Source organism: Nerophis lumbriciformis, linkage group LG24, assembly GCF_033978685.3.
Source record: "Nerophis lumbriciformis linkage group LG24, RoL_Nlum_v2.1, whole genome shotgun sequence".
Taxonomy (NCBI): Eukaryota; Metazoa; Chordata; class Actinopteri; order Syngnathiformes; family Syngnathidae; genus Nerophis; species Nerophis lumbriciformis.
The window spans coordinates 30092501-30119214 of record NC_084571.2 but is presented as its reverse complement, the minus strand read 5'-3'; the positions used below and the strand labels follow the sequence as shown (position 1 = coordinate 30119214).

The 26714-nt window shown below is 31.8% G+C and overlaps 1 protein-coding gene across 1 annotated transcript; it reads left to right on the top strand.

Annotated features, from left to right (window-relative positions):
* Positions 1 to 333: 333 nt before the first annotated feature.
* On the top strand, positions 334 to 24181 carry LOC133620642 (uncharacterized). The gene is made up of 4 exons (XM_061982233.2): positions 334 to 456; positions 20352 to 20568; positions 20684 to 20789; positions 23707 to 24181. Exons 3-4 carry the CDS (start codon positions 20686 to 20688, stop codon positions 24134 to 24136), a joined length of 534 nt encoding a protein of 177 aa, XP_061838217.2. The 5' UTR covers positions 334 to 456; positions 20352 to 20568; positions 20684 to 20685; the 3' UTR covers positions 24137 to 24181.
* Positions 24182 to 26714: the final 2533 nt, after the last annotated feature.

Genomic DNA, 26714 nt, shown 5'->3' with positions numbered 1-26714 from the left:
CTGATTGGAGGCTTGGATTCTTCCCTGGAAATGTTGACTCTAAGTCCACATAATGATGGTTGTTCTCAAATTCATTTTCACATTTTATTTCCATGTACATCAGTCCTGGGCAATTATTTTGCCACAGGGAGCCAAAGTTAGAGGAAAAAATGTGTCTATCTATTTTTAGGGACACTAATACAAAACCTCACAATAATGTTGTCATGATCTGTGGTCTGGATCATGTTTTTTGTTATTTTCTGTTCAAGACTCCATAGTTCCTGTTTGCGCTCCCTTGTTTGTTTTAGTTTCCATGACGACTGATTAGTTTCACCTGTCTCATGTGTTCGGATCACGCACCTGCTCTAATCAGAGACTATTATTTAAGCCTGTTTTGCCAGTTAGTCGTCCTGGCGACATTGCTCTGTTTTGACTTTTCTTGCCCTAGTTCATGGTGTTCCATCCATGCCGTGTCCAGTAAGTCTTTTTTTATCCTCATAAAAAATAACATTAATTTATCCGAATTAATTTTTCATAAGGTTACATCTTTTTCCCCATTATTTTTTATTTTGTTCCTTATAATATTACTACTTTACTTAAACTATGATTGTATTAATGTCTGTTATCATGCTTTTTTAATAATACAAAATTTTTAAAATTTGAAAATAATACATTACTTTTTTATAAAATTTTACTTTTTCATAATAATATGACACAACTTTTATGTTGAATTAAAACCTTTTTCTCATAAAATTATTTTTATTCTTATTCTTTTATCATAAAAGTTATTTATTCTTTAAAAAAAACGACTTTTTATCCTCATAAAAAAAACATTAATTTATCAGAATTAATTTTTCATAAGGTTACATCTTTTTCCCCATTATTTTTTTTTATTTTGTTACTTATAACATTACTACTTTACTTAAACTATGATTGTATTAATTTCTGTTATGCTTTTTTTAATAATACAACATTTTTAAAATTTGAAAATAATACATTACTTTTTTATAAAATGTTACTTTTTCCTAATAATATGATACAACTTTTATGTTGAATTAAAACCTTTTTCTCATAAAATTATTTTCATTCTTACTCTTTTAACATAAAAGTTATTTATTCTTTAAAAAAACGACTTTTTATCCTCATAAAAAAATAACATTAATTTATCAGAATTAATTTTTCATAAGATTACGTCTTTTTCCCCATTCATTTTTTTTCCTGATAATATCTATACTTTACTTTTCATGCCGTGTCCAGTAAGTCTTTTTGTTTCATGTCCATAGTTCTTGCTCTTTGTTTCAAGCCACAGTTTAGTGAGTTTTTTCATGTTCTTAGTTTCATGTTTCCTATCCATAATGTATGCTAAGTCTTAGCTTTTGTTTCCTGCGTTAAGCTGTGCTTTCGCCTTGAGCGCTTTTTGTAGTACTTTTGAGTAATTGAATAATGTTCCTACCTTCAAGCCTTGTCCAGTATAGTCCGATTGCATCCCGGGAGAAAAATCCTCTCAGTAAACTGCGAAAAAACCCTTGTCTTGACAAATGTTGGATTGAATGCTAAAAGCATTATGACAGACCGCCTTAAAAATGGAATGGAATTTAAAATGTTTTACAGAATGAGACACCCAGAATGTACATGGAAAAAAAAAAGAATGTGGGGTTTACAATATTAACTATGAACGATAAAACACTAAATATTGACAACATATGAACCTCTCTGATGTATCTGATACATCACTAAGCTTTAGAACTTTGTCCCTGACACCCGCTCTGTAAAACACTCTGTGGAAACACTCCCCACCCACACTGCTTGGTGCCTCGTTTAAGATGCTGTGACTTAGATTACCATAGTAACTAATTAGATTACCATAGTAACTAGTATATCATGCAAAAGCGCAGATTCCAACCATTGAAATACTTTGTATAGTTCAAGACTTACGGTCATTAGAAAACATCACTGCACATCATAATGACAGCTACAGTTTCCATCTTAAAGATCTAAAAAAATTATTTAGGAATGTCCGGCGGGCCAGATTGAAAAGCTTAACGGGCCACATGTGGCCCCCGGGCCTTAATTTGCCTATGTCTACTGTATATAGCAAAGTCTGGATGATATGTTTTCTTTAAATTGACGGAATAAATTAAAAAAAACAATTTAAATAATCTGTTCCAAAATGATTATTAGCACTTGTAGTACTAATAAAAAAATGTTCTGGTAACAATTAATGTGTTTCTCGTAAAATTAGGAGACTTAGAGAATGCAAAGAAAGTTTTTTCATGTGAAATTTTGATAATATTTTTTAAAAAACATGTTTTTTTTAACTATTACATATTTTTCTCTTAAAATTATAGATTTTTTTCCTCAGAATAAAACTTTCGATTTTCCGTCTCATACCTTCATGAACTATTTTGTCATATTGTTTTGAAAAAATTCTAAAAAATATGACTCAATTATGACTTTTTTCTCACAGTGAAGCATTTTTATTTTTATAGTCAGCTTTTTACAACTGTTTCTCTTGAAATAGGAAAGTAAATCATGAGATTAGAACTTTTTTTTGTAAAATTGGGATTTTAGTGTCATTTTTCTTCTCATAATATTACAACTTTTGTTTCTCCTAAAAGTCCTACTTCTGTTTGGGAATAATACAATTCATTTCTTAAAATATAATTTCATTCTCAATCATCAGGATTTCTTTTCAAAATATTACAACTTTTTCTTAAAATTACTTAATTTTCTTAATGACTTTTTCCTCATAAAAGTGATGATATGACTTCATTCTCATTCATTTAGTCTAAATTTCACTTACAGCTTTTTATACTTTATTCTATTAAAATTACTACTGTTTTCCTCATAAAATTACCACTTTTTTCGTAATATATGAATAAAATAAAAAAATTCTCTGGGCATAATAATATAAAAAATGTTTCTCCTAAGAGTTAGACGTTATTCTCATTTAATTTATAAATATTTTTTTCTGATAATATCACATCCTTTTTCTCCTAGAAAATTACCAAAAACAATGTTACATGACTTTGTTCATTGTATTGCTACTTTTAGCTTTGAATAAGAAAACCTTTTTTATATTAAAAAAAAAAAATGTATTCACATTCATTTATCAGAATTTATTTTTCATAAGTTTACATATTTTTCCCCATTCATTTTTGATTGTTTTCCTTATCATATTACCGCTTTACTTAAACTATGATTGTATTAATTTCCGTTATCAAGCTTTTGTTTAATAATTCAACTTTTTTTTATCTGAAAACTAATATTTTAAATAAAATACATAACTTTTTTATAAAATTACACTTTTTCATAATATAACGATACAACCTTTTTTCTCATAAAATTATCTACTTTTTCCTCATCATAATAAAACTTTTTTCTTGTAAAATTTATATTTTCAGTCTCATACCTTCATAAACTATTTTGTCATACTGTTTTGAACAAATTCTACAAATATGACTCAATTATGACTTGTTTTCTCACAGTGAAACATTTTTATTTAAAATCATGATATTAGAACCTTGTTCTTGTAAAATTGTGATTTTAATGTCATTTTTTTCTCTCATAATATTACAACTTTTTTCTCCTAAAAGACCGACTTCTATTTGGGAGTAATAAAACTAACTTCTCGTAATATTATGATTTCATTCTCAATCATCAGGATTTGTTTTCAAAATATTACAACTTTTTCTTAAAATTACTTAATTTTCTTAATTACTTTTTCCTCATAAAATTGATGATATGACTAATTCTCATTCATTTAGCCTAATGTCTATTAAAATTACTACTTGTTTTCCTCATAAATTTACCACTTTTTTTTGTATATATGAATTCGAAAAAAAATAAATTTTTAAACACTTTCTCTTGGTATAATAATATAAAAAATGTCTCTTGTAAGAGTTAGACGTTATTCTCATTTAATTTAATTTATAAATATTTTTTTTCTGATATCACTTCATTTTTCTACAAAAAATTACCAAAAAAAATGTAACATAACTTTGTTCATTGTATTGCTATGTTTGGCTTTGAATAATAAAACATTATTTTTGTAAAATTATTTTTATTCTTATTCTTTTATCATAAAAGTTATTTATTCTTTAAAAAAAACTACTTTTTATCCTCATAAAAAAATAAAATTAATTTATCAGAATTAATTTTTCATAAGATTACATATTTTTCCCATTTATTTTTTATTTTTTCCTTATAATATTACTACTTTACTGAAACTATGATTGTATTAATTTCTGTAATCATGCTTTTTTTAATAATACATTTTTATAATTTGAAAACTAAGACATTACTTTTTTTATAAAATTTTACTTTTTCATAATAATATGATACAACTTTTATGTTGAATTAAAACCTTTTTCTCATAAATTTTTTTTAATTCTTATTCTTTTATCTTAAAAGTTATTTATTCTTTTAAAAAAAAACGACTTTTTATCCTCATAAAAAATAACATTAATTTATCAGAATTAATTTTTCATAAGATTACATATTTTTTCCCATTTATTTATTTATTTTTTCCTTATAATATTACTACTTTACTTAAACTATGATTGTATTAATTTCTGTTATCATGCTTTTTTTAATAATACAACATTTTTATAATTTGAAAACTAATACATTACTTTTTTATAAAATTTTACTTTTTCATAATAATATCATACAACTTTTATGTTGAATTAAAACCTTTTTCTCATAAAATAATTTTTATTCTTATTCTTTTATCATAAAAGTTATTTATTCTTTTAAAAAACGACTTTTTATCCTCATAAAAAATAACATTAATAATCAGAATTAATTTTTCATAAGGTTACATCTTTTTCCCCATAATTTTTTAATTTTGTTCCTCATAATATTACCACTTTACTTAAACTATGATTGTATTAATTTCTTTTATCATGCTTCTTTTAATAATACAACATTTTTTAAATTTGAAAATAATACATTACTTTTTTATAAAATTTTACTTTTTCATAATAATATGATACAACTTTTATGTTGAATTAAAACCTTTTTCTCATAAAATTATTTTTATTTTTATTCTTTTATCATAAAAGTTATTTATTCTTTAAAAAAACGACTTTTTATCCTCATAAAAAAACATTAATTAATCAGAATTAATTTTTTATAAGGTTACATCTTTTTCCCCATTATTTTTTTATTTTGTTCCTTATAATATTACTACTTTACTTAAACTATGATTGTATTAATTTCTGTTATCATGCTTTTTTAATAATACAATATTTTTATAATTTGAAAATAATACATTACTTTTTTATAACATTTTACTTTTTCATAATATGATACAACTTTTATGTTGAATTAAAACCTTTTTCTCATAAAATAATTTGTATTATTATTCTTTCTACCGATCACCACCTGGTGGTGAGTTGGCTGCGATGGTGGGGGAAGATGCCGGACAGACCTGGCAGGCCCAAACGCATTGTGAGGGTTTGCTGGGAACGTCTGGCAGAGTCTCCTGTCAGAGAGAGTTTCAATTCCCACCTCCGGAAGAACTTTGAACATGTCACGAGGGAGGTGCTGGACATTGAGTCCGAGTGGACCATGTTCCGCACCTCTATTGTCGAGGCGGCTGATTGGAGCTGTGGCCGCAAGGTAGTTGGTGCCTGTCGTGGCGGTAATCCTAGAACCCGTTGGTGGACGCCGGCGGTGAGGGATGCCGTCAGGCTGAAGAAGGAGTCCTATTGGGTTTTTTTGGCTCATGGGACTCCTGAGGCAGCAGACAGGTACCGACAGGCCAAGCGGTGTGCGGCTTCAGCGGTCGCGGAGGCAAAAACTCGGACATGGGAGGAGTTCGGGGAGGCCATGGAAAAAGACTTCCGGACGGCTTCGAAGCAATTCTGGACCACCATCCGCCGCCTCAGGAAGGGGAAGCAGTGCAGTGTCAACACCGTGTATGGTGGGGATGGTGCTCTGCTAACCTCGACTGCGGATGTTGTGGATCGGTGGAGGGAATACTTAGAAGACCTCCTCAATCCTACCAGCACGTCTTCCTATGAGGAAGCAGGGCCTGGGGAATCTGTGGTGGGCTCTCCTATTTCTGGGGCTGAGGTTGCCGAGGTTGTTAAAAAGCTCCTCGGTGGCAAGGCCCCGGGGGTGGATGAGATCCACCCGGAGTTCCTTATGGCTCTGGATGTTGTGGGGCTGTCTTGGTTGACAAGACTCTGCAACATCGCGTGGACATCGGGGGCGGTACCTCTGGATTGGCAGACCGGGGTGGTGGTTCCTCTCTTTAAGAAGGGGAACCGGAGGGTGTGTTCCAACTATCGTGGGATCACACTCCTCAGCCTTCCCGGTAAGGTCTATTCAGGTGTACTGGAGAGGAGGCTACGCCGGATAGTCGAACCTCGGATTCAGGAGGAACAGTGTGGTTTTCGTCCTGGTCGTGGAACTGTGGACCAGCTCTATACTCTCGGCAGGGTCCTTGAGGGTGCATGGGAGTTTGCCCAACCAGTCTACATGTGCTTTGTGGACTTGGAGAAGGCATTCGACCGTGTACCCCGGGAAGTCCTGTGGGGAGTGCTCAGAGAGTATGGGGTAACGGACTGTCTTATTGTGGCAGTTCGCTCCCTGTATAATCAGTGCCAGAGCTTGGTCCGCATTGCCGGCAGTAAGTCGGACACGTTTCCAGTGAGGGTTGGACTCCGCCAAGGCTGCCCTTTGTCACCGATTCTGTTCATAACCTTTATGGACAGAATTTCTAGACGCAGTCAGGGCGTTGAGGGGATCTGGTTTGGTGGCTGCAGGATTAGGTCTCTGCTATTTGCAGATGATGTGGTCCTGATGGCTTCCTCTGGCCAAGATCTTCAGCTCTCGCTGGATCGGTTCGCAGCCGAGTGTGAAGCGACTGGGATGGGAATCAGCACCTCCAAGTCCGAGTCCATGGTTCTCTCCCGGAAAAGGGTGGAGTGCCATCTCCGGGTTGGGGAGGAGATCTTGCCCCAAGTGGAGGAGTTCAAGTACCTCGGAGTCTTGTTCACGAGTGGGGGAAGAGTGGATCGTGAGATCGACAGGCGGATCGGTGCGGCATCTTCAGTAATGCGGACGCTGTATCGATCCGTTGTGGTGAAGGAGCTGAGCCGGAAGGCAAAGCTCTCGATTTACCGGTCGATCTACGTTGCCATCCTCACCTATGGTCATGAGCTTTGGGTCATGACCGAAAGGACAAGATCACGGGTACAAGCGGCCGAAATGAGTTTCCTCCGCCGAGTGGCGGGGCTCTCCCTTAGAGATAGGGTGAGAAGCTCTGTCATTCGGGGGGAGCTCAAAGTAAAGCCGCTGCTCCTCCACATCGAGAGGAGCCAGATGAGGTGGTTCGGGCATCTGGTCAGGATGCCACCCGAACGCCTCCCTAGGAAGGTGTTTCGGGCATGTCCGACCGGTAGGAGGCCACGGGGAAGACCCAGGACACGCTGGGAAGACTATCTCTCCCGGCTGGCCTGGGAACGCCTCGGGATCCCCCGGGAGGAGCTGGACGAAGTGGCTGGGGAGAGGGAAGTCTGGGCTTCCCTGCTTAAGCTGCTGCCCCCGCGACCCGACCTCGGATAAGCGGAAGAAGATGGATGGATGGATGGATGGATGGATGGATTCTTTTATCATAAAAGTTATTTATTCTTTTAAAAAAACGACTTTTTATCCTCATAAAAAAAACATTAATTTATCAGAATTAATTTTTCATAAGATTACGTCTTTTTCCCCATTAATTTTTTTTCCTGATAATATTAATACTTTACTTAAACTATGATTGTATTAATTTCTGTTATCATGCTTTTTTTAACAATACAAAAAAAAATTAATTTGAAAACTAATACATTACTTTTTTATAAAATTTTACTTTTTCATAATATGATACAACTTTTATGTTGAATTAAAACTTTTTTCTCATGAAATGATTTTTATTATTATTCTTTTATTATAAAAGTTATTTATTCTTTAAAAAAAAACTTTTTATTTTCATAAAAAATAACATTAAATCAAAACATTTATAGATAACAATTAAATTAAATGTTTTGTAAAATTATGACTTCAATCTTTTACACTAATATCATGTTTTCCCTTTTTTCATGTACTGTAGTGGTACTGTAGTATTATTTATCAAGTGACCTTACAAGTTGACTTTTTGACTCGTTACCAGTAAAAATGTTTCATCTACAATCAAAATAATAAACATATAGTTTTGGATGACATTATATTGAGCAGCTGAAGTATTTTGGCATGCAGCTGGGCCGCTTGCAGGTCCTTGAGGGAGGCGGGTCCTCCTGTCCCAGCCAGTTAACAGGCCGCTGGAGATTTGAATCCAAAATTAAAAACATGAAAATCTACAAGCCTCCGGCGGTCGTGTTCGCCTGGCAAAGCGACGTGTGAGTTTGCCGGTTGGTAACGATGATGGTTCTGCTGGGTGACGTTTGCACGGCTTGTTGTCAAATGCAGCTCTTTAAAATGGAGGAAAATGCTTTTAATAAGTCTGCTGGTGACTGCATGGTCACGCTGCAGCTGCAAAGAGAAGCGCCGCGTTAAAATGCATCATGAAAAATAATAACTTGAAAAAAACGTTAAATAAATGTTGGAAAAAATCATTAAAATACAGAAAAAATATTTAGATTTAAAAAATGTGCAATTAAAAAAAAAATACATGCACAATAAATTGCAAAACATGTCTTAATAATAATTAGATATGATAATGATTTGCTCAACTTTGCAACGTCTTGCTGAAATAAGCAGGGGCGTCCATGAAAAAGACGTTGCTTGGATGGCTACATATGTTGCTCCAAAACCTGTATGTACCTTTCAGCATTAATGGTGCCTTCACAGAAGTGTAAATTACCCATGCCTTGGGCACTAATACACCCCCATACCGTCGCAGATGCTGGCTTTTGAACTTTGCGCCTATAACAGTCCGGATGGTTCTTTTCCTCTTTGGTCTGAAGGACACCAAGTCCACAGTTTCCAAAAACAATGTGAAATGTGTACACTTTTACACTTTGCATCAGTCCATCTTAGATGAGCTCGGGCCCAGCGAAGCCGGCGGCGTTTCCGGGTGTTGTTGATAAATGGCTTTTGCTTTGCATAGAAGAGTTTTAACTTGCACTTACAGATGTAGAGGGGAACTGTAGTTACTGACAGTGGGTTTTTTGAAGTGTTCCTGAGCCCATGTGGTTATATCCTTTACACACTGATGTCGCTTTTTGATGCAGGGGTCGAAGGTCACGGGCATTGCCGCTTACGTGCAGTGAATTCTCCAGATAATTCCATCAGAGTCTAACAATTCCACTTTCAAAATGTTCCGCTCATTTATGACACAACATTTTGATAATATTTTTATAATATCAAATATTTTTCCAATTTGAAGTGATTGGGCAATTTTTCAAACGCTTACATTTTCCCAGATTTCTCAACCGATTCAAACCATGCCTTGCTGATGTTAAGTCTTTTGCTTACATGCTAACATAGCATGCTAATATTAGCATGCTAGCTTTTCACCCTATTTTGCAGGTATACACCTCCAGAGTTAAATATTTTGTTACTTGATGCATGTTTACTGTTAGCTTAGCATGTTAGCAGGCTAACAGTTAGCATGCTAGCTTTTCAGCATTTTTTTATACGCACCTCAGAGTCAAGTATTTAGTTATTTCGCGCATACTAACACCAGCATGCTAGCTTTCTTTGCTCATTTTGCAGGTATACACCTGCAACACGCAAGCGAAACACCTAACTTTCGAGTCATAACAAATACGACAAAAATAACCAAAAATGTGTAGACGGACTATTTGGAAAGTGGAAGTCATTGTCGAAAAATGAAGCATTGAAATTATTAGCGTGACACACAAGCTTATTTCTTCACCTGGGCAATTATTTTTTGTAGTTATTTCCATCATCATCATTATTATTATTATTGTTATTATTATTATTATTATTGTTATTATCATTATCATCATTATTATTAAAGGATTCTCGATTTTGCTAAAATGTTGTGGAAACACCAAAAGGTGATGAGGGTGCTATACCACACCTGTCCACTAGGTGTCACTAGAGTTTTGCCGCTGCTTTGGTCATTATTGCTATATATTTATTTGATTATGTTAAATAGATCCTTTTATATTTGTCAATAGTAAACTTGAAATATAAAATTTCCAAAAAAAAACAACAAATTATGATGCTGAAAATGTCGCTAATATGAGAAACTCTCTGCTTTGAACTTGTCTGTGTCCATTTATTTTCAAACACAGCACTACTTAATCACCTTCCCCAAGTAATAATACTTATACTTAAAGTTTAAAAAAAACTGTTTTTTTTATTAAAATATTATATAATTTGCATGTCACATAAGAGCAATAATGAGCAGGTATAAATGTAATACAACAAATGAAACATGTAGCTAATTTTACATCTCATTATATTTTCATAAAATTGTCTTTTCTATGAATATGATGTTTTTATTCTACTTTACTCTCAAAATACAGCTTTTTTCGGCGCCTTTTTTCTTATAAAATTATTACTTTATTCTCTGAATATTGTGCATTTTTATGGTAAAATAACACCTTTTTTGTTGTAATAATATTACTTTATTACATAATTATTGCATTTCTTTTTTTTTCCCAAAAACGTTTTTCCTTATGAAATTATTAATTTACTAGCAAATATTTTTTTGATTAAATGACCGTTTCATCCATTTAATAATATTACTTATTCTCAAAATATTGCAGCTTTTTTCACTTTACACTATATTGTGTATTTTTGTCAAGTAAAACTACGACTATATGCATGTAATCATTCATTTGTTGCCAAAATATCGCGACTTTTCTCCCACTTTATTCTTTAAACGTTGCACATTTTTTCTCACTTTATTCAATAAATATTATGTATAATCCCAAATAAAACTAGGACTTTATCTATGTAATTCATTCCTTTGTTATCAAAATATCGGAACTTTTCTCCACTTTATTTTTTGGATATTGCAGATTTTTTCTCGCTTTATGCTCTACATATGATGTATTTTTCCCAAGTAAAACATTGACTTTATCCATGTAATAATATTACTTTATTCTCAAAATATTGCATCTATTTTCTTAATGTATTCTCTAATTATTATGTATTTTTTCTCAGACAAAACAACAACTTTATTTATGCAATAATATGACTTTATTCCCTAAATATTGCAAAATAATCCTCACTTTATACTCCATATTTTATGTAGTATATTTTTCTCAAGTAAATACTAAGCCTTTATTGTCAAAATATAAAGACTATATTTCTATAAAACTGCCTTTTTTCCCCATGGGCTCCAGACTATCTTTTTTAAATATTATGTATTTTTCTGGTGAGATTACAACTTTATCCATGTAATTTTACTCTCAAAATATTGCAACTTGTTTCTCGTAAAGCGGCAACTTTTCCCCCTCATGAACTTATTACTTTATTGACCTCGATATGTTATGAAATAAGCAGGGGCGTCCATGGTAACGTTGCTTGGATGGCAACATATGTTGCTCCAAAACCTGTATGTACCTTTCAGCATTAATGGTGCCTTCACAGTTGTGTAAGTTACCCATGTCTTGGGCACTAATACACCCCCATACTATCACAGATGCTGGCTTTTGAACGTTACGCCTATAACGATCCGGATGGTTCTTTTCCTCTTTGTTCCGGAGGGCACGACATCCACACTTTCCAAAACAATTTGAAATGTGGACTCGTCAGACCACAGAACACTTTTTCCACTTTGCATCAGTCCACCTTAGATGAGCTCGGGCCCAGCGAAGTTGGCGGCGTTTCTGGGTGTTGTTGATAAATGTCTTTCGCTTTGCATAGTAGAGTTTTAACTTGCACTCACAGATTTAGCGGCCAACTGTAGTTACTGACAGTGGTTTTCTGAAGTGTTCCTGAGCCCATGTGGTGATATCCTTTACACACTGATGTCGTTTTTTGACGCAGTACCGTCTGAGGGATCACAGGTCACGGGCATTGCCACTTACGTGCAGTGATTTCTCCAGATTCTCTGAACCTTTTGATGATATTACGGACCGTAGATAGTGAAATCCCTAAATTCCTTGCAATAGCTGGTTGAGAAATGTTGTTTTTAAACTGTTGGACAATTTGTTCACGCATTTGTTCACAAAGTGGTGACCCTCGCCCCATCCTTGTTTGTGAATTACTGAGCACTTTATTGTCCTCCATATATTATATATATTTTTGTAGTATCATTACATTATGTATTTTTATTTTTATTCTCATGTACAACTACCACTTTATTTATGTAATAATATTGCTTTATTCTAAAAAATATTGCACATATTTTCCTCACTTTATTATCAATATATCATGTATTTTTTATCAAGTAAAAACTACGATTATAGTCTTGTAATTGTATTACGTTATACTTAAAATATTGAAATTGTATGTCTTATGGTAAACCTACTATTTTTCTCATGAAATTCCAACTTTATTCTTTGAATGTTATTAGTTTTTTGCTAAAATTGCAACTTTATCCATTTTATAATATTACTTTATTTTCAAACTATTGACATTTTTTTGTTCATAAAAATTCTGGGCCATGTTTTCCTCATAAAATCGCGACTTCCCCGAATAGTATGTATTTTTCTTTACAAATTACAACTTTATCCTTGTAATAATATTACTTCACTCTCAAAATATTACAACTTCTTTCTCACTCACTATGTAAAACGCTTTGAGTCACTAGAGAAAAAGCGCTATATAAATATAATTCACTTCACTTCACTTCACTTCACTCTATTTTCTGAAAATCATGTATTTTTTCTTAAGTAAAACTACGACTATATCAATGGAATAATATTACTTTATTGTCACATTTTAACACCTTTTTGGAAAAATTATGACATTTATTCTTATAAAATCCCTACTTTTTTTCAGAATTTTTTAAATGAATTTTCCTCTTAAATTAACTTATTTTTAGAAATGTTCTTTTTAGATTGGCCCTCATACTCAAACAAGTCAGACTTTGTTGGTAAAAAAAAAAAAAAAAAAAGGAAAAACAGTTTTTTCTTTTGTTGAAAAAAAAAACAAGCCAACACAAAAAACTTCCTGACTGTGGCATCTTTGCAAAGTGCGCCTCATGCAAATGCGTTTTTTTGTCGTTGCTTAGATTTGTCTTACAGTCGTTTGTGACCATCTGTTGACTTGAAGTGTTGAAGATGAAGGAGAAGATGAAGGGTTGCGGCCGCCCCATATTTAGAAAACAGCTGCCGTCGCGTCGTCGCACGTAAACACTCAAACACATCTCACAGCAAAACATGTTTAATTGGCACTCTATGTACAGTATATACTCTGTGTGTGTGTGTGTTCTTGTATTTCTACCCTTTTGAGACATCAACAAGGAAAAGTACCTTCCATATAAGGACCGGTGAACAAGTTAGGACCAAAATCATGGTCCCAATACTGGAAAATAATAGAGAGCAAAATACTAGAGTCTGTGAACATTGCTCCAAAGTCAGGATTTTTTGTTGATTTAATGTGCATACCAAAGTAAACATTGACAGGTGCAAAGGCAGCAATATATGATAAAACAAGACGGCAGCTAAAGAAAGACTTCCCTATTCATCCTCGAAAAAACCCGCAAGCTGATTTTACGACTTCTGTTGCTGATGTAAGACAACCCGTGTCCCATATGTGACCATAGGATGAACAAATACACTACGATACTAAGACTATAGTGGCCATTAACAGTTTGCTTCTACAGTTGGGTTGCCCAAAGTGCGACACAGGGACCATCTGTGGTCCTTGACTCGTTTCTCATCGGCCTTAAGCACATTACAAAAAAACAAAAAATAGAGATCTCATTAGCACCCCTGGTGGTGAAATCGATCAATATTAGGTTGGTCCCAAAGAGGAAGGATTTTTCAAATTGACTGTGTGTTAGAATAATTATGTATATATTATCACACAACTCTTATGCTTAAGGGCCGTTGCTATAGTTATTATCAATTGTGCTGAAGTTGTACTTTTTCTATCTGTGCAAAGCCATTCTCGTATCAGTGTTTGTTTCCGGAATCGGCCTGCTGACTGCCAAGGCCGAACATCGAGTGCCGTGACGCAGACAAAGCAGAGACAGGGCGATATCACGAGTGTCAACACATTTGCATTTCATTAATAGTCATATATTGTGTCTAACTGGAGCTGTCGAGATGACCCCCTTTCCCTCAGCGACAGCTTCAGTGATGTAACCAGGGACCTCCCAAATAAATAGAGGAAGCATGTGGGCTGGACTTTTAGAACGTAGTTTGGATCTGTAACTAGAGTACAGCCTAAAAACGTGTCTCCTCAATTGAGCCAAATTTAACTCTGTCTCTGCATGATTCCTTGCTTCTCGTCTGTTTAATAGATGTCATTAGTGTTTGAACTTGACACTGTGTGTCCATTTTAAAAGTGCTCCCCCTCTGGTCAACATATGAAATAACAAGTGTGTGTAAAAATTTGAAGTGCTCCCCCTTTGGCCAACATATGTAAGAACAAGTGTGTGTAAGAAATTGAAATGTGCCCCCTTTGGCCAAAATTATTTAAAAAAAAAAAAAAAAAAAAATATGTATATAGAGACATACTGTAATAACTTGAAGTAAATAATGAAGATTAAAAACCAATTACAAACAAAAAATTGAAAAAGAAAAAACATTTTCTCACAGTGTGTCGGCTTTTTTCTTATAAAATTGGCAACAATTTCTCATATTCTTTCTGTTTCTGTAATATTGAAATATTTTCTCGTAAAATTATTCCTTTTTTTTATTGTAAAATTATTACATTTTAATGCAAAATGGCGACATTTGTCATCTAAAATTCTGACTTATCACAATATGGCCACTTGTTTTTGTTGTTCTTGTAAAATAGGGACATTTTTTTGAATAAAATGATTACTTTTGTCATCATTTTGCCAAGTAAAATTCTGATTATTATTATAATATTGCCAAAAAAATGTAAGTTTTCTTATAAAATTGTCACTTTTGTCGAGTAAAATTAGGACTCTTTTCATAAAATTGGCAAAATTCTAAACTTTCCTTGTAAAATTGCGACTATTATTGAGTAAAATTACAGCATTTATCATAATATTGCTCACATGTTCAGTTTTTCTTGTAAAATTTTGACTTGCGTTGAGTAAAATTATGACTTTTATTATAATACTGCCAAAATTCTAAGTTTTTCTTGTGAAATTGTGACCTTTTTCTTGTGAAATTCCAACTCATTTTTCACAAGTTTTTTTTATATTTGCATAGTATGTATATATTATTAATGTTGTAAATACACTTCTTTATATATCTAGAAAGGGTGGTCCTAAAGAGGTAGGCATTTTTCGGAGGTCTCAAGAAGGTAATAAATACGTGTGTGTGTGTGTGTGTGTGTGTGTGTGTGTGTGTGTGTGTGTGTGTGTGTGTGTGTGTGTGTGTGTGTGTGTGTGTGTGTGTGTGTGTGTGTGGGTGTGTGTGTGTGTGTGTGTGTGTGTGTGTGTGTAATAGTCTATAGGAGAGAAATGTGAGATGGGTGCGGCCTTCCCGCTGGAATCCATCACCTGCGGCCACATGTATGTAGTTGTTGGGAATGAGACCTTCAGTGTGTGCGAGTCACAACTTGGATAGACAAAAGAGTGTGGAATGTGTGAATGAGTTGTGTGTTGAGAGCATGTCTTTTAAATCACACAAAGAAAATACTTTTTTTTCCCCCTCAGAAACAAGTCCTGTTTTTCCCTGCAAGTTAGGAAATGCTTGATTCTGACCACTTTTTTTATTATTATTGGGAAAAACTGAATACTGTTTATCACTGTGACTTACGTTTTATAATACTGGTTGTGGCAAGTTTGTATGCAAAGCAAACTGTCCATCTTAACGAGGCATCTCCTCCTAACTATACGTGTGCACATATTGCTCGTCCCCTTGAAAGGGGTGGAGGGGTCGCACAAATATCTGAGGCTACCTGAACTCATCACTAGGGAGGAATTTCACGCCATTTTAAAAGATCAAGAAGTCTTTTTTTATTGGGTACTGTACTTGTTTTTAACTTGTTTTTAAATTGGTTTTATTCAAAGATAAAAAAAAAATGTTTACCTATTGCGTGTTATGTTTATGTTGTAAGTAATTTGTTCTTTTAACTGCTCTTGTTTTTTTGTTATCAGATTTCTGAAACCTGTTTTTGCTGCCCTCGGGGCCAGGTCACTCTCGCAATAGAGACTTTTTTACTTGGCTAAACAAAGGAAATGAAAACGAATGAAATACTTGAAATATTCCTCTTCTTTTTTTGTCCGCCTTCTTCCCTCACATTTTTCATCCGAGTCAAACAATTGCCCTTTCGAAACATTTGGCTCATTCAATTTATTTCCCATTCAAAATGGATGGACAATTTTACTGAATTCTGCATTTCTCAACGGACTCAAAACATTGCACCATTCCACTTGTCCTAAACATCAAGATGTCTCCCAAAACGTTATTAGTTAATGAGGTCATTAGAGACAACAATCTTAACGTCATTGGTCTCAGCAAAACTTGGCTAAAACCACATGAATTTTTCCCGCTTAACGAGGCATCTCCTCCTAACTATACGAGTGCACATATTGCTCGTCCCCTTGAAAGGGGTGGAGGGGTCGCACTAATATCTGAGGCTACCTGAACTCATCACTTTGGGGGAATTTCATGCCATTTTAAAAGATCAAGAAGTCTTTTTTTATTGGGTACTGTACTTGTTTTTAACTTGTTTTCAAATTGGTTTTATTCAAAGATAAACAATTGTACCTATTGCGTGTTATGTTTATGTTGTAAGTATTTTTTTCTTTTAACTGCTCTTGTTTTTTTGTTATCAGATTTATGAAACCTGTTTTTGCTTTCCTCGGGGCCAGGTCACTCTCGCAATAGAGACTTTTTTACTTGGCTAAACAAGGGAAATGAAAACGAATGAAATACTTGAAATATTCCTCTTCTTTTTTTGTCCGCCTTCTTCCCTCACATTTTTCATCCGAGTCAAACAATTGCCCTTTCGAAACATTTGGCTCATTCAATTTATTTCCCATTCAAAATGGATGGACAATTTTACTGAATTCCGCATTTCACAACAGACTCAAAACATTGCACCATTCCACCTGTCCTAAACATCAAGATGTCTCCCAAAACGTTATTAGTTAATGAGGTCATTAGAGACAACAAACTTAACGTCATTGGTCTCAGCAAAACTTGGCTAAAACCAGATGAATTTTTCCCGCTTAACGAGGCATCTCCTTCTAACTATACGAGTGCACATATTGCTCGTCCCCTTTAAAGGGGTGGAGGGGTCGCACTAATATCCAATGAAAACTTTAACTTTAGCCCTAACCTAAGTAATAAATATAAATAATTTGAGATGCTTACTATGAGGTCAGTCGCACTGCTACTTCTATATCTGGCTGTTATCTCTGGCCCTTCGGGCCCTATTCGGACTTTATCAGTGAATGTTGAGTTTGTTGCTGATTATAATGGGGGATTTTATAATCCGTATGAAAACTCTGTCAGACCCTCCGTGCGTGGCGCTCCAGACTATAATTGATAGCTTTTTTTAGTTATGCCATTTAAATACACAAATGTTTGCTATTTAAAAAAAACACCCTGGAGGAATGTTGATTGAAGAAGTGGTGTCTCGTTACGCTTGCAAGACACTTTGTTAGGTACACCTGCACTAAATAAGGTTCAACACAAAAATGCTGCCTTAACATAATTAGTTATAATGTATATTGATTGATTGAACAGTAAATGTATTATTTTGGTTGTAGTTCAGAGAGGAATTGATGTGCTACTTTCTACACGTACGATCAAATTACAGTTGATGCAACCGTATTGGCAGAGAAAATTATACATGTTGTTGTCTTTTCTGATTATTGTGAAATATAGTCAGAACCTATTATAATAGATTTAAGTCCAGTATTGTCTATGCACTCCAGTTTTTAAATGAAATTACGTTGAAGTACATAAAATTCCATCAAAATGTCTAAATGAATAAAACAATACAACACAGTATACCACACAAATAATAAATGAATAAAATACTTTAATTAGATGTATTTACGTTATAATATATAAATGAATAAAAAATACATTGCAGTATACCACACAAATTTATAAATTGATAAAACACATTACACATGATTTAATATATATTAAATTATATTAAAATGTATACGTGAATTAGAAGAATACAACACAGTATACCACACAGATAATAAATAAATTAAACATTTTATTTGGTACTTTAGAATAAATTAAATTACATTAAAATGTATATATGAATGGCAATAATACAACACATTATACCACACAAATATTAAATAAATAAAACGCATTACACATTTTTAAATATTTTTGGCACGGTTGGTATGATTTTAATTTTGGGCCAATATTGTTGTCAGTTAACGGCATTTTATCAGCATTATTTAAAATGCATTGAATTGTTTGTTTTTATCATGTATGACCATTCAATATTCCCTACCCTTTTTGCTAAATATTGTCTGCAAGAAGAGAGGTCATTCTCTTCCTGTGTCAGAAAAAGCATAGTTTTAAAACAAAAACAATTACACTCACCCAAAATATTATCAAAATATCGATTTGATTTATTGCACCTTAAAAGCTTCCAATCCAATTTCTTGAAAATACTTTTTAACCATGTTGATTTTGACCAGTGGCGGGCTGTGCGTTTCCCACCTTCAGTGATGTCCTACTTAGTCCGACTTTAATAAATAGCCCTCAAAATACCATAATTTATGTCAACACATGACCACGGCTGGAGAAATGCTATACAGAAACACACTTGCGCACTACTGAGTATTGAACACCTCAACAGTGTACAAAACAGGCTATATTTCGGCACATTTAAAAATCAATGAACCCGCATCAGCATTTAAAACATACCTTACGTGGTACTGTCAAACATTTTAATAATTGTAAAGAACATATTAAATGTGGAAAAATTAATAAATAAAATATTTGAACATTTTCTTTGTGAGTTAAAAAAGTGAGAACCGATTATTTCTCTGCTGGCCGGGTATGGCCATACAGCGCTGGCAACAAGCTCGCTGAATTCTGATTGGATAAAAGCTCTGACATAAAAACAAGCAACACTGGAGCCTAATAAGACATGAAGAGAATATGATGAATACTTTAAGGAAAGTAGATTAAAATGAACTTTTATTAATCTATGATCATGATTTATGTTAGGCCAGCAGAGAAGGCCTTGCTTTTATGTTAGAGTGTTTTACTTGTTTTAAGGGTTTTGGTCCTAAATGATCTCAGTAAGATATTACAGCTTGTTGCTGAGATTTGATGACCTATATTGAGTAAAATATGCTTGAAACTAGAATATCAACTGTTGCAAAGCTGTGTCATCAACACTCACAAGTATAAAACTACTTTTTTAAAGTAATAATTTCTTATTTCAAGCATGCAAAAAAAAAAATCATGATTTTGAGACAATTGTGTCTCATAATTAAAACAGATGACAGCCAAATGGACTTTGCAGTTTTATTTTCAATGAAACAATAGAAAATACGTTCTCATATAGTAGTACAGTTGTCACAGTACAGTAAACTTAATATTTAAACATTTAACATTTCAAACTATTTTGAACAGAAATAATTCATGCATATTCAGATGAATTCTTCAAAATGACAATAAAAAAAAATTTGGCCGGGGGCCGGGCTGTATATATGCGCACTAATTGACTGAAAGAGTGCGCACTTGGCGCGATGATGTCATGTTATCGATGGAAAAATGCATTTTTAGACCATATGATTTGCCTGAGCGGCTAGAAAACCCAGAGAGTTCCATTAAGAACAATACATTTGTTTTTAGTATAAGTTTGCCGGTTTCAAGAGCACATATCATTATGTCAAGATAATGGCACTAGCATTTACTTCATTTAAGAATATATTTCAACATATTGAGCAAAGAGGTCTAATTTTTTTTTCTACCAAGAAAAATGCACTTGTTATTAGTGAGAATATACTTATTTTAAGGTATTTTTGGTTCATTGAGGTTAGCTAATTTTACTTGTTTTGGAAAGTCTTGACAAGCCAAATGTTCTTGTTCTATTGGCAGATAATTTTGCTCAGTTCAAATAAAATACCCCTCATTTTTGTTTTGTTTTTTCTTGTTTTTGACCACTGACTTTTTGCAGTGTAACGGCACACCACTGATTTTGACATGCCTCAAGTTTTATACACTTATTTATATGTTTTTCTCCTGAATATCCTGCACTGGCGCTGAATACAGTTGATTTAACTCTGCAATAAAATAATAAATATCCAGAGTGCATCATTCAAGTTGTAAAGTAGAGTTGCCTTGAAGTTTTAATGTGTTGTCTTTACACAGTAGATACCGGGAAGCGGACCTGAGTGGTCTTCAACAAAACGTCGGTTGTTGGAGCGGCCCAAAGTGAACACGCCTGCACTTGTGTCAGAAAACCACTCAATCTCTCCTCCTCCTTTTCCTCGTCGTCCTTCTCATCCTCACTCGGGTTCAGAGTCAAAAAAGGAGACGAACAGACGCCAACGCCTCGCCCAACTCAACGCCGTATTCACTTCAAAAGGTAATGACTGCAAATATCTAACCTGTACGGAAGATAGTAACTCAACAATGCTGTTGGTTCATGCACAAGAAACACAAGAGAAACACTTTGTTGAAAGAATGTTTGATGTTTGCAGCCATGGCGCAGACAGCCGAGGCCGTGTCAGCCATTCTGTCCACCAACAGGAATTGCACCATCGAGATAACCAACGTGAGCAGCAACTACTGCCTGATCAACCCCAAGTAAGTCAGCCATTGTTGTCATTCTCCCTAAACCTTAAAGTGCCTTACATTACTTTACCTTACCTTAGCTTACATGGCAGATGTCACACACGTTCATGAGTGACCTCATCTGTGTTTGTCTACCATGTTCTGCCTCAGACGGGCTAAAGTGTTGGGACACGCCTCTTGCGCAAGACGTTGGTGACAGCCAGGTGTCCCAATACTTTTGTCCAAATTGAATATGTAAAGTAGAAATTTTATTACTGAGATAAACAACTCATTTGTCTTTCTTCATATTTCATGGTATTACGTGTTGCCTGAAATGACACCCAAAATATATTTTATTTACTTTTACTTTTATTTTCTACTTTTTTCTTTTCTTTTCTTTTCCTTTTTTCTCTTTTGCCTCCATGACAATCCATTTTTTTTCAAATATTAAAAGCATTTTTTTTTTTTATGAATAAATTATATATGCTCATGTTTTTTTGTTTTTTTTACCAGTTATTACTTCATCTGTTAGACAAAGCATTGATTTAAAACAAACAAAAAACAATGCATCTTTTTCATTTTGTTTGAAGCCCTAAATGCCTCGAATCCACTCAAAATTGTGTAAAAGTAGTATTTAGTTTTATTTTACAATATTTATTTTCTCTTTCCTTTCCCAACCCTTTTATTTCATTTCATTTTAAGTTTTTATGTATGCCTTTGTCAGAAAAAATATAATTTTTTAATACAATTCAATTTCTTCCAAACATTATTAGTATATATGTTTTTCGTATATAAATTATATATTTTCAGTTTTTTTGTTTTTTTTACCAGTTATAATAACTTCATCTGTTAGACAAAGCATACATTTAAAAAATAAAACAATGCATCTATTTTATTTTATTTAGTTTTATTTTATGCTCTTAATTTTGTAAAATAATTTTACATTATTTAGTTTGTCTTTCCTGAAGTTTTATTTAATTTAATTTTAATTTTCTTTTGCAATTAAGTTTTTATTTATTCTTTTATCCCACTGGGGTGAGTTTTTCCTTGCCCTTATGTGGGCTTTGTACCGAGGATGTCGTTGTGGCTTGTGCAGCCCTTTGAGACACTTGTGATTTAGGGCTATATAAATAAACATTGATTGATTGATTGATTGATTTTGTCAGAAAAAAAAAAAATAATAATTTAATTTTAATTTCAGTTTCAATTTTAATTTCGATTTCAACTTCAATTTTCATTTTCATTTTCATTTTCATTTTCATTTTCATTTTCATTTTATTTTTATTTTATTTTTTTTATTTATTTATTTATTTATTTATTTATTTATTTTTTTATATTTTATGCCCTAAACGCCTCCAATACAATCTAAATTTTGTAAAGTAAGTTTTACTTTATTTATTTTGTCTTTTAAATTTTATTTAATTTTATTTTCTTTTTCTTTTGTAATTAAGTTTTTATTTATTCCTTTGTCAGAAATTTTTTAATTTTTTTTTTATTTTAATATCAGCTTCAATTTTAATTTCGATTTCAACTTAGATTTTTATTTTTATTTTTTCATTTTTTATTTATTTATTCTATTTTGTTTTATTTTATGCTCTAAATGCCTCCAATACAATCTAAATTTGTAAAGTAAGTTTTACATTATTTTGTCTTTCCTGAAGTTTAATTAAATTACATTTTAATTTTCTTTTGCAATTAAGTTTGTATTTATTCCTTTGTCAGAAGAAAAAAATGCATTTAATTTAAATTTCAGTTTCAATTTTAATTTCGATTTCAACTTTCATTTTCATTTTCATTTTCATTTTCATTTTTATTTTCATTTTCATTTTCTTTTGTATTTGTATTTGTATTTATTTGGATTTATTTGTATTTATTTATTTTATTTTGTTTTATTTTATGCCCTAAACGCCTCTAATACGATCTAAATTTTGTAAAGTAAGTTTTACATGATTTATTTTGTATTTTCTGAAGTTTTATTTAATTTAATTTTAATTTGCTTTTGCAATTAAGTTTTTATTTATTTATTTGTCAGAAAAAAATATTTTTTTATTAAATTTTAATTTTAATTTTAATTTTAATTTTTATTTTTATTTTTATTTTTATTTTTATTTTTATTTTTATTTTTATTTTTATTTTTATTTTTATTTTTATTTTTATTTATTTATTGTATTTTGTTTTATTTTGTGCCCTAAACGCCTTCAATATAATCAGAATTTTGTAAAGTAAGTTTTACATTATTTGTTTTGTCTTTCCTGAAGTTTTATTTAATTTAATTTTTATTTGCTTTTGCAATTAAAATTTGATTTATTCCTTTGTCAGAAAAAACATTTTTTTATTTAATTTCAATTTCAGTTTCAATTTTTATTTCGATTTCAACTAAATTAATTTTAATTTATTTATTTAATTTTTTTATATTTTTAATGTAATTCTACCTTTAATGACTCAAATGTTTTATAGTTATTCCATCTGACAAAACAGATTTTAAAAAAAGCACAATATTTTATTTATTATATGATGCCTGAAATGCCTCAAAACATTTTTTAAATTTGTCATTAAAAACACGCATCATTCTAAATATGTTCTTATTATTTTATGCCAAAGGTAATGTTTTTTTATTATATTATGACTCAAATATCTCCAATTTCTGAGAACAATTCATTTCTTCCAATGTCAGACAAAACTATGTTTTAGATTTTGAAAAAGTATCACGCAAATAATGTGCGTCATGCTTCTTCTTTATAATTGTGTTTTTTGTTATTTTTCATGAATGTTTGCGCTGGCTGTGCAGAGCAGCATGCATCAATCCATCATGGCAGCGCCTCATTGCACACAGCAAGCGGGCACACCCTCGCTGCTTACAAGTCCAGTGTGTGCGGACACGCTTCATCGGTCAATATCGGGTGTTGCAGCAAAGAAGTGGAACTTACACAAAGTTGTTTTTGCGTCTCAGGGTTTTCATGTCCAGCGGCTTCTGCCACCACCCGCCGCAGCCAACCATCCGCAGCACCCACACCGAGGTGTGCTCCTTCATCAAAGACGACCACACGGCCACCGGCGCCGTGGGCCTGCTGACCTACGACCTCTTCCACATGCAGAGCCGGGTGAGCTCGCAGCGCATCGCCGTCATGTTCTCGGTGCCCTACGACCACAACCTGTACAAGAACCGCCTGGCGCTGGGCGTGCTGGAACAGTCGCACAACTGCGACAAGAAGCTCTACGATCAGATGTACGAGGGCAAGGACCTCAGCCACTTCAGCCGGGCCGACGCCACCGGCAGCGGGCTGGTGTTCAGCGCCAACTACGTGGACGTGAGGGGCACCATGTCCACCGTGGGCAAGGCGATCGTTAAGGTGGAGATTTACGACCAAATGACTCGTTAGGAATTAATTTGCTACAATTCACAATAAAATTTGTCGGAACTTGAACATGATGATTTCTTTCCATTTGTTCAGATTTCAGGTCAACTTTTTGAATTCTAATAAATCCTTTTTTAGTTGGGTAGTTAATTGTCATGTGAATGTAAATAGAAGATGTAAAAAGTATTTATTTTAGTCGTAGTTTTGTCCACATGCTCCACCCGCACATCTAAACTCAAATATATATATATATATATATATATATATATATATATATATATATATATATATATATATATATATATATATATATATATATATATATATATATATATATATATAATTTTGAAAAACACTTCAAACAATATACAAAATAAGATTTGAAATAGAATTACAAGTTGTTATTTAAAAAATGAGACAAAATATAATGGAAAAAATTGAAAAAAAGAAACCAAAACACAGAAAACAAAACACTTCAAACAATACAATATAGGATTTTAAAGAGAGTTCCACGTTAATATTTAAAAAAAGAAACAAAATAAAATGAAATAAATTAAAAAATAACAACGTATACACGTCACAAAAAGATAAGCTGAAACTTAACACTTCAAACAATACAAAATAAGATGTTAAACAGAATTCCAAATTATTATTTAAAAAAATGAAACAAAATCAAATTTAAAAAATCAACCAAAAAATTCCAAGTTATGTAGTACGTAACAAAAAAAGACATTACGGAATTCCAAGTTATTTTAAAAATTATACAAATATAATGAAAAAAATTAAAATCAACCAAAAAATTCCAAGTTATACACGTCAACAAAACACACAGAAAATGAAATACTTAAAAAAAAAATACAAAATAGGATTTGAAATAGAATTCCACGTTAATATTTAAAAAAAATAAACATAACAAAATAAAATAAAAAAATCAATGAAAAAATGAAACACTTCAAAAAAAAAATGAAACACTTCAAAAAATACAAAATAGGATTTTAAATAGAATGCCAAGTTATTATTTAAAAAAAGAAACAAAATAAAATTAAAGAAATTTTAAAAAATAAGTTATACACATCACAAAAAGAAAAACTGAAACAAACACTTCAAACAATGCAAAGTAAGATTTTAAACAGAATTTCATATTATTGAGAAAAATTTTTACTAAATAAAATAAAAAATCAACAAAAAAAATTCCAAGTAAAATACAATTAACATTCCAAAGAATAAAAAATAGGATTTGAAGTAGAATTCTAAGTTAATATTTAAAAAAAGAAACAAAATAAAATAAAAAACAATTCCAAGATATACACATCACAAAACACTGAACACGTCAAACAATACCAAATAAAATTTTAAATAGAATTCCAAATTATTATTTAAAAAAAAATAAAAATAAAATGAAAGAAATTTAAAAAAATAAGTTATACGCTTCACAAAAAGAAAAACTGAAACTAAACACTTCAAACAATCCAAAATAAGACTTTAAACAGAATTCCAAATTATTAAAAAAGTTAAACTAAATAAAATTTTAAAAAAAATGCAAATAAAAAAAAACAGAATTACAGAATTCCAAGTTATTATTTTAAAAATTATACAAATATAATGGGAAAAAAAATCTACCAAAAAATTCCAAGTTATACACGTCAACAAAACACACAGAAAATGAAACACTTTAAAAAAAATACAAAATAGGATTTTAAATAGAATTCCACGTTAATATTTAAAAAAAAGAAACAAAACAAAATAAAATAAAAAATCTTTGAAAAAATGAAACACTTCAAAAAAATGAAACACTTCAAAAAATACAAAATAGGATTTTAAATAGAATGCCAAGTTATTTAAAAAGAGAAACAAAATTAAATTAAATTCAATTAAAAAAATAAGTTATACACATCACAAAAAGAAAAACTGAAACTAAACACTTCAAACAATGCAAAGTAAGATTTTAAACAGAATTCCAAATCCTTGAAAAAAAATTTAACTAAATAAAATAAAAAATCAACAAAAAAATTCCAAGTTATGTATGTAATAAAAAAAATAAACATTTCAAAGAATGAAGTAGAATTATAAGTTAATATTTAAAAAAAGAAACAAAATAAAATAAAATAAAAATCAATTTAAAAATTCCAAGATATACACATCACAAAACACTGAACACGTCAAACAATACCAAATAAAATTTTAAATAGAATTCCAAGTTATTATTTAAAAAAAGAAACAAAATAAAATGAAATAAATTTAAAAAAATAAGTTATACGCTTCACAAAAAGAAAAACTGAAACTAAATACTTCAAACAATACAAAATAAGACTTTAAACAGAATTCCAAATTATTATTAAAAAAATTTAACAAAATAAAATAAAAAATCAACCAAAGAATTCCAAGTTATGTACATAATAAAAAAAATAAACATTTCAAAGAATATCAAATAGGATTTGAAATAGAATTCCAAGTTACAATCAAAAAAGAAACTAAATAAAATAAAGAAATTGAAAAAATAAAAGAAAGTTTTACATGTTACAAAAACACAATAAAACTAAAGCTTCAAACAATATAGAATAAGATTAGAAATAGAATTCCAAGTTGTTATTAAAACATTAAA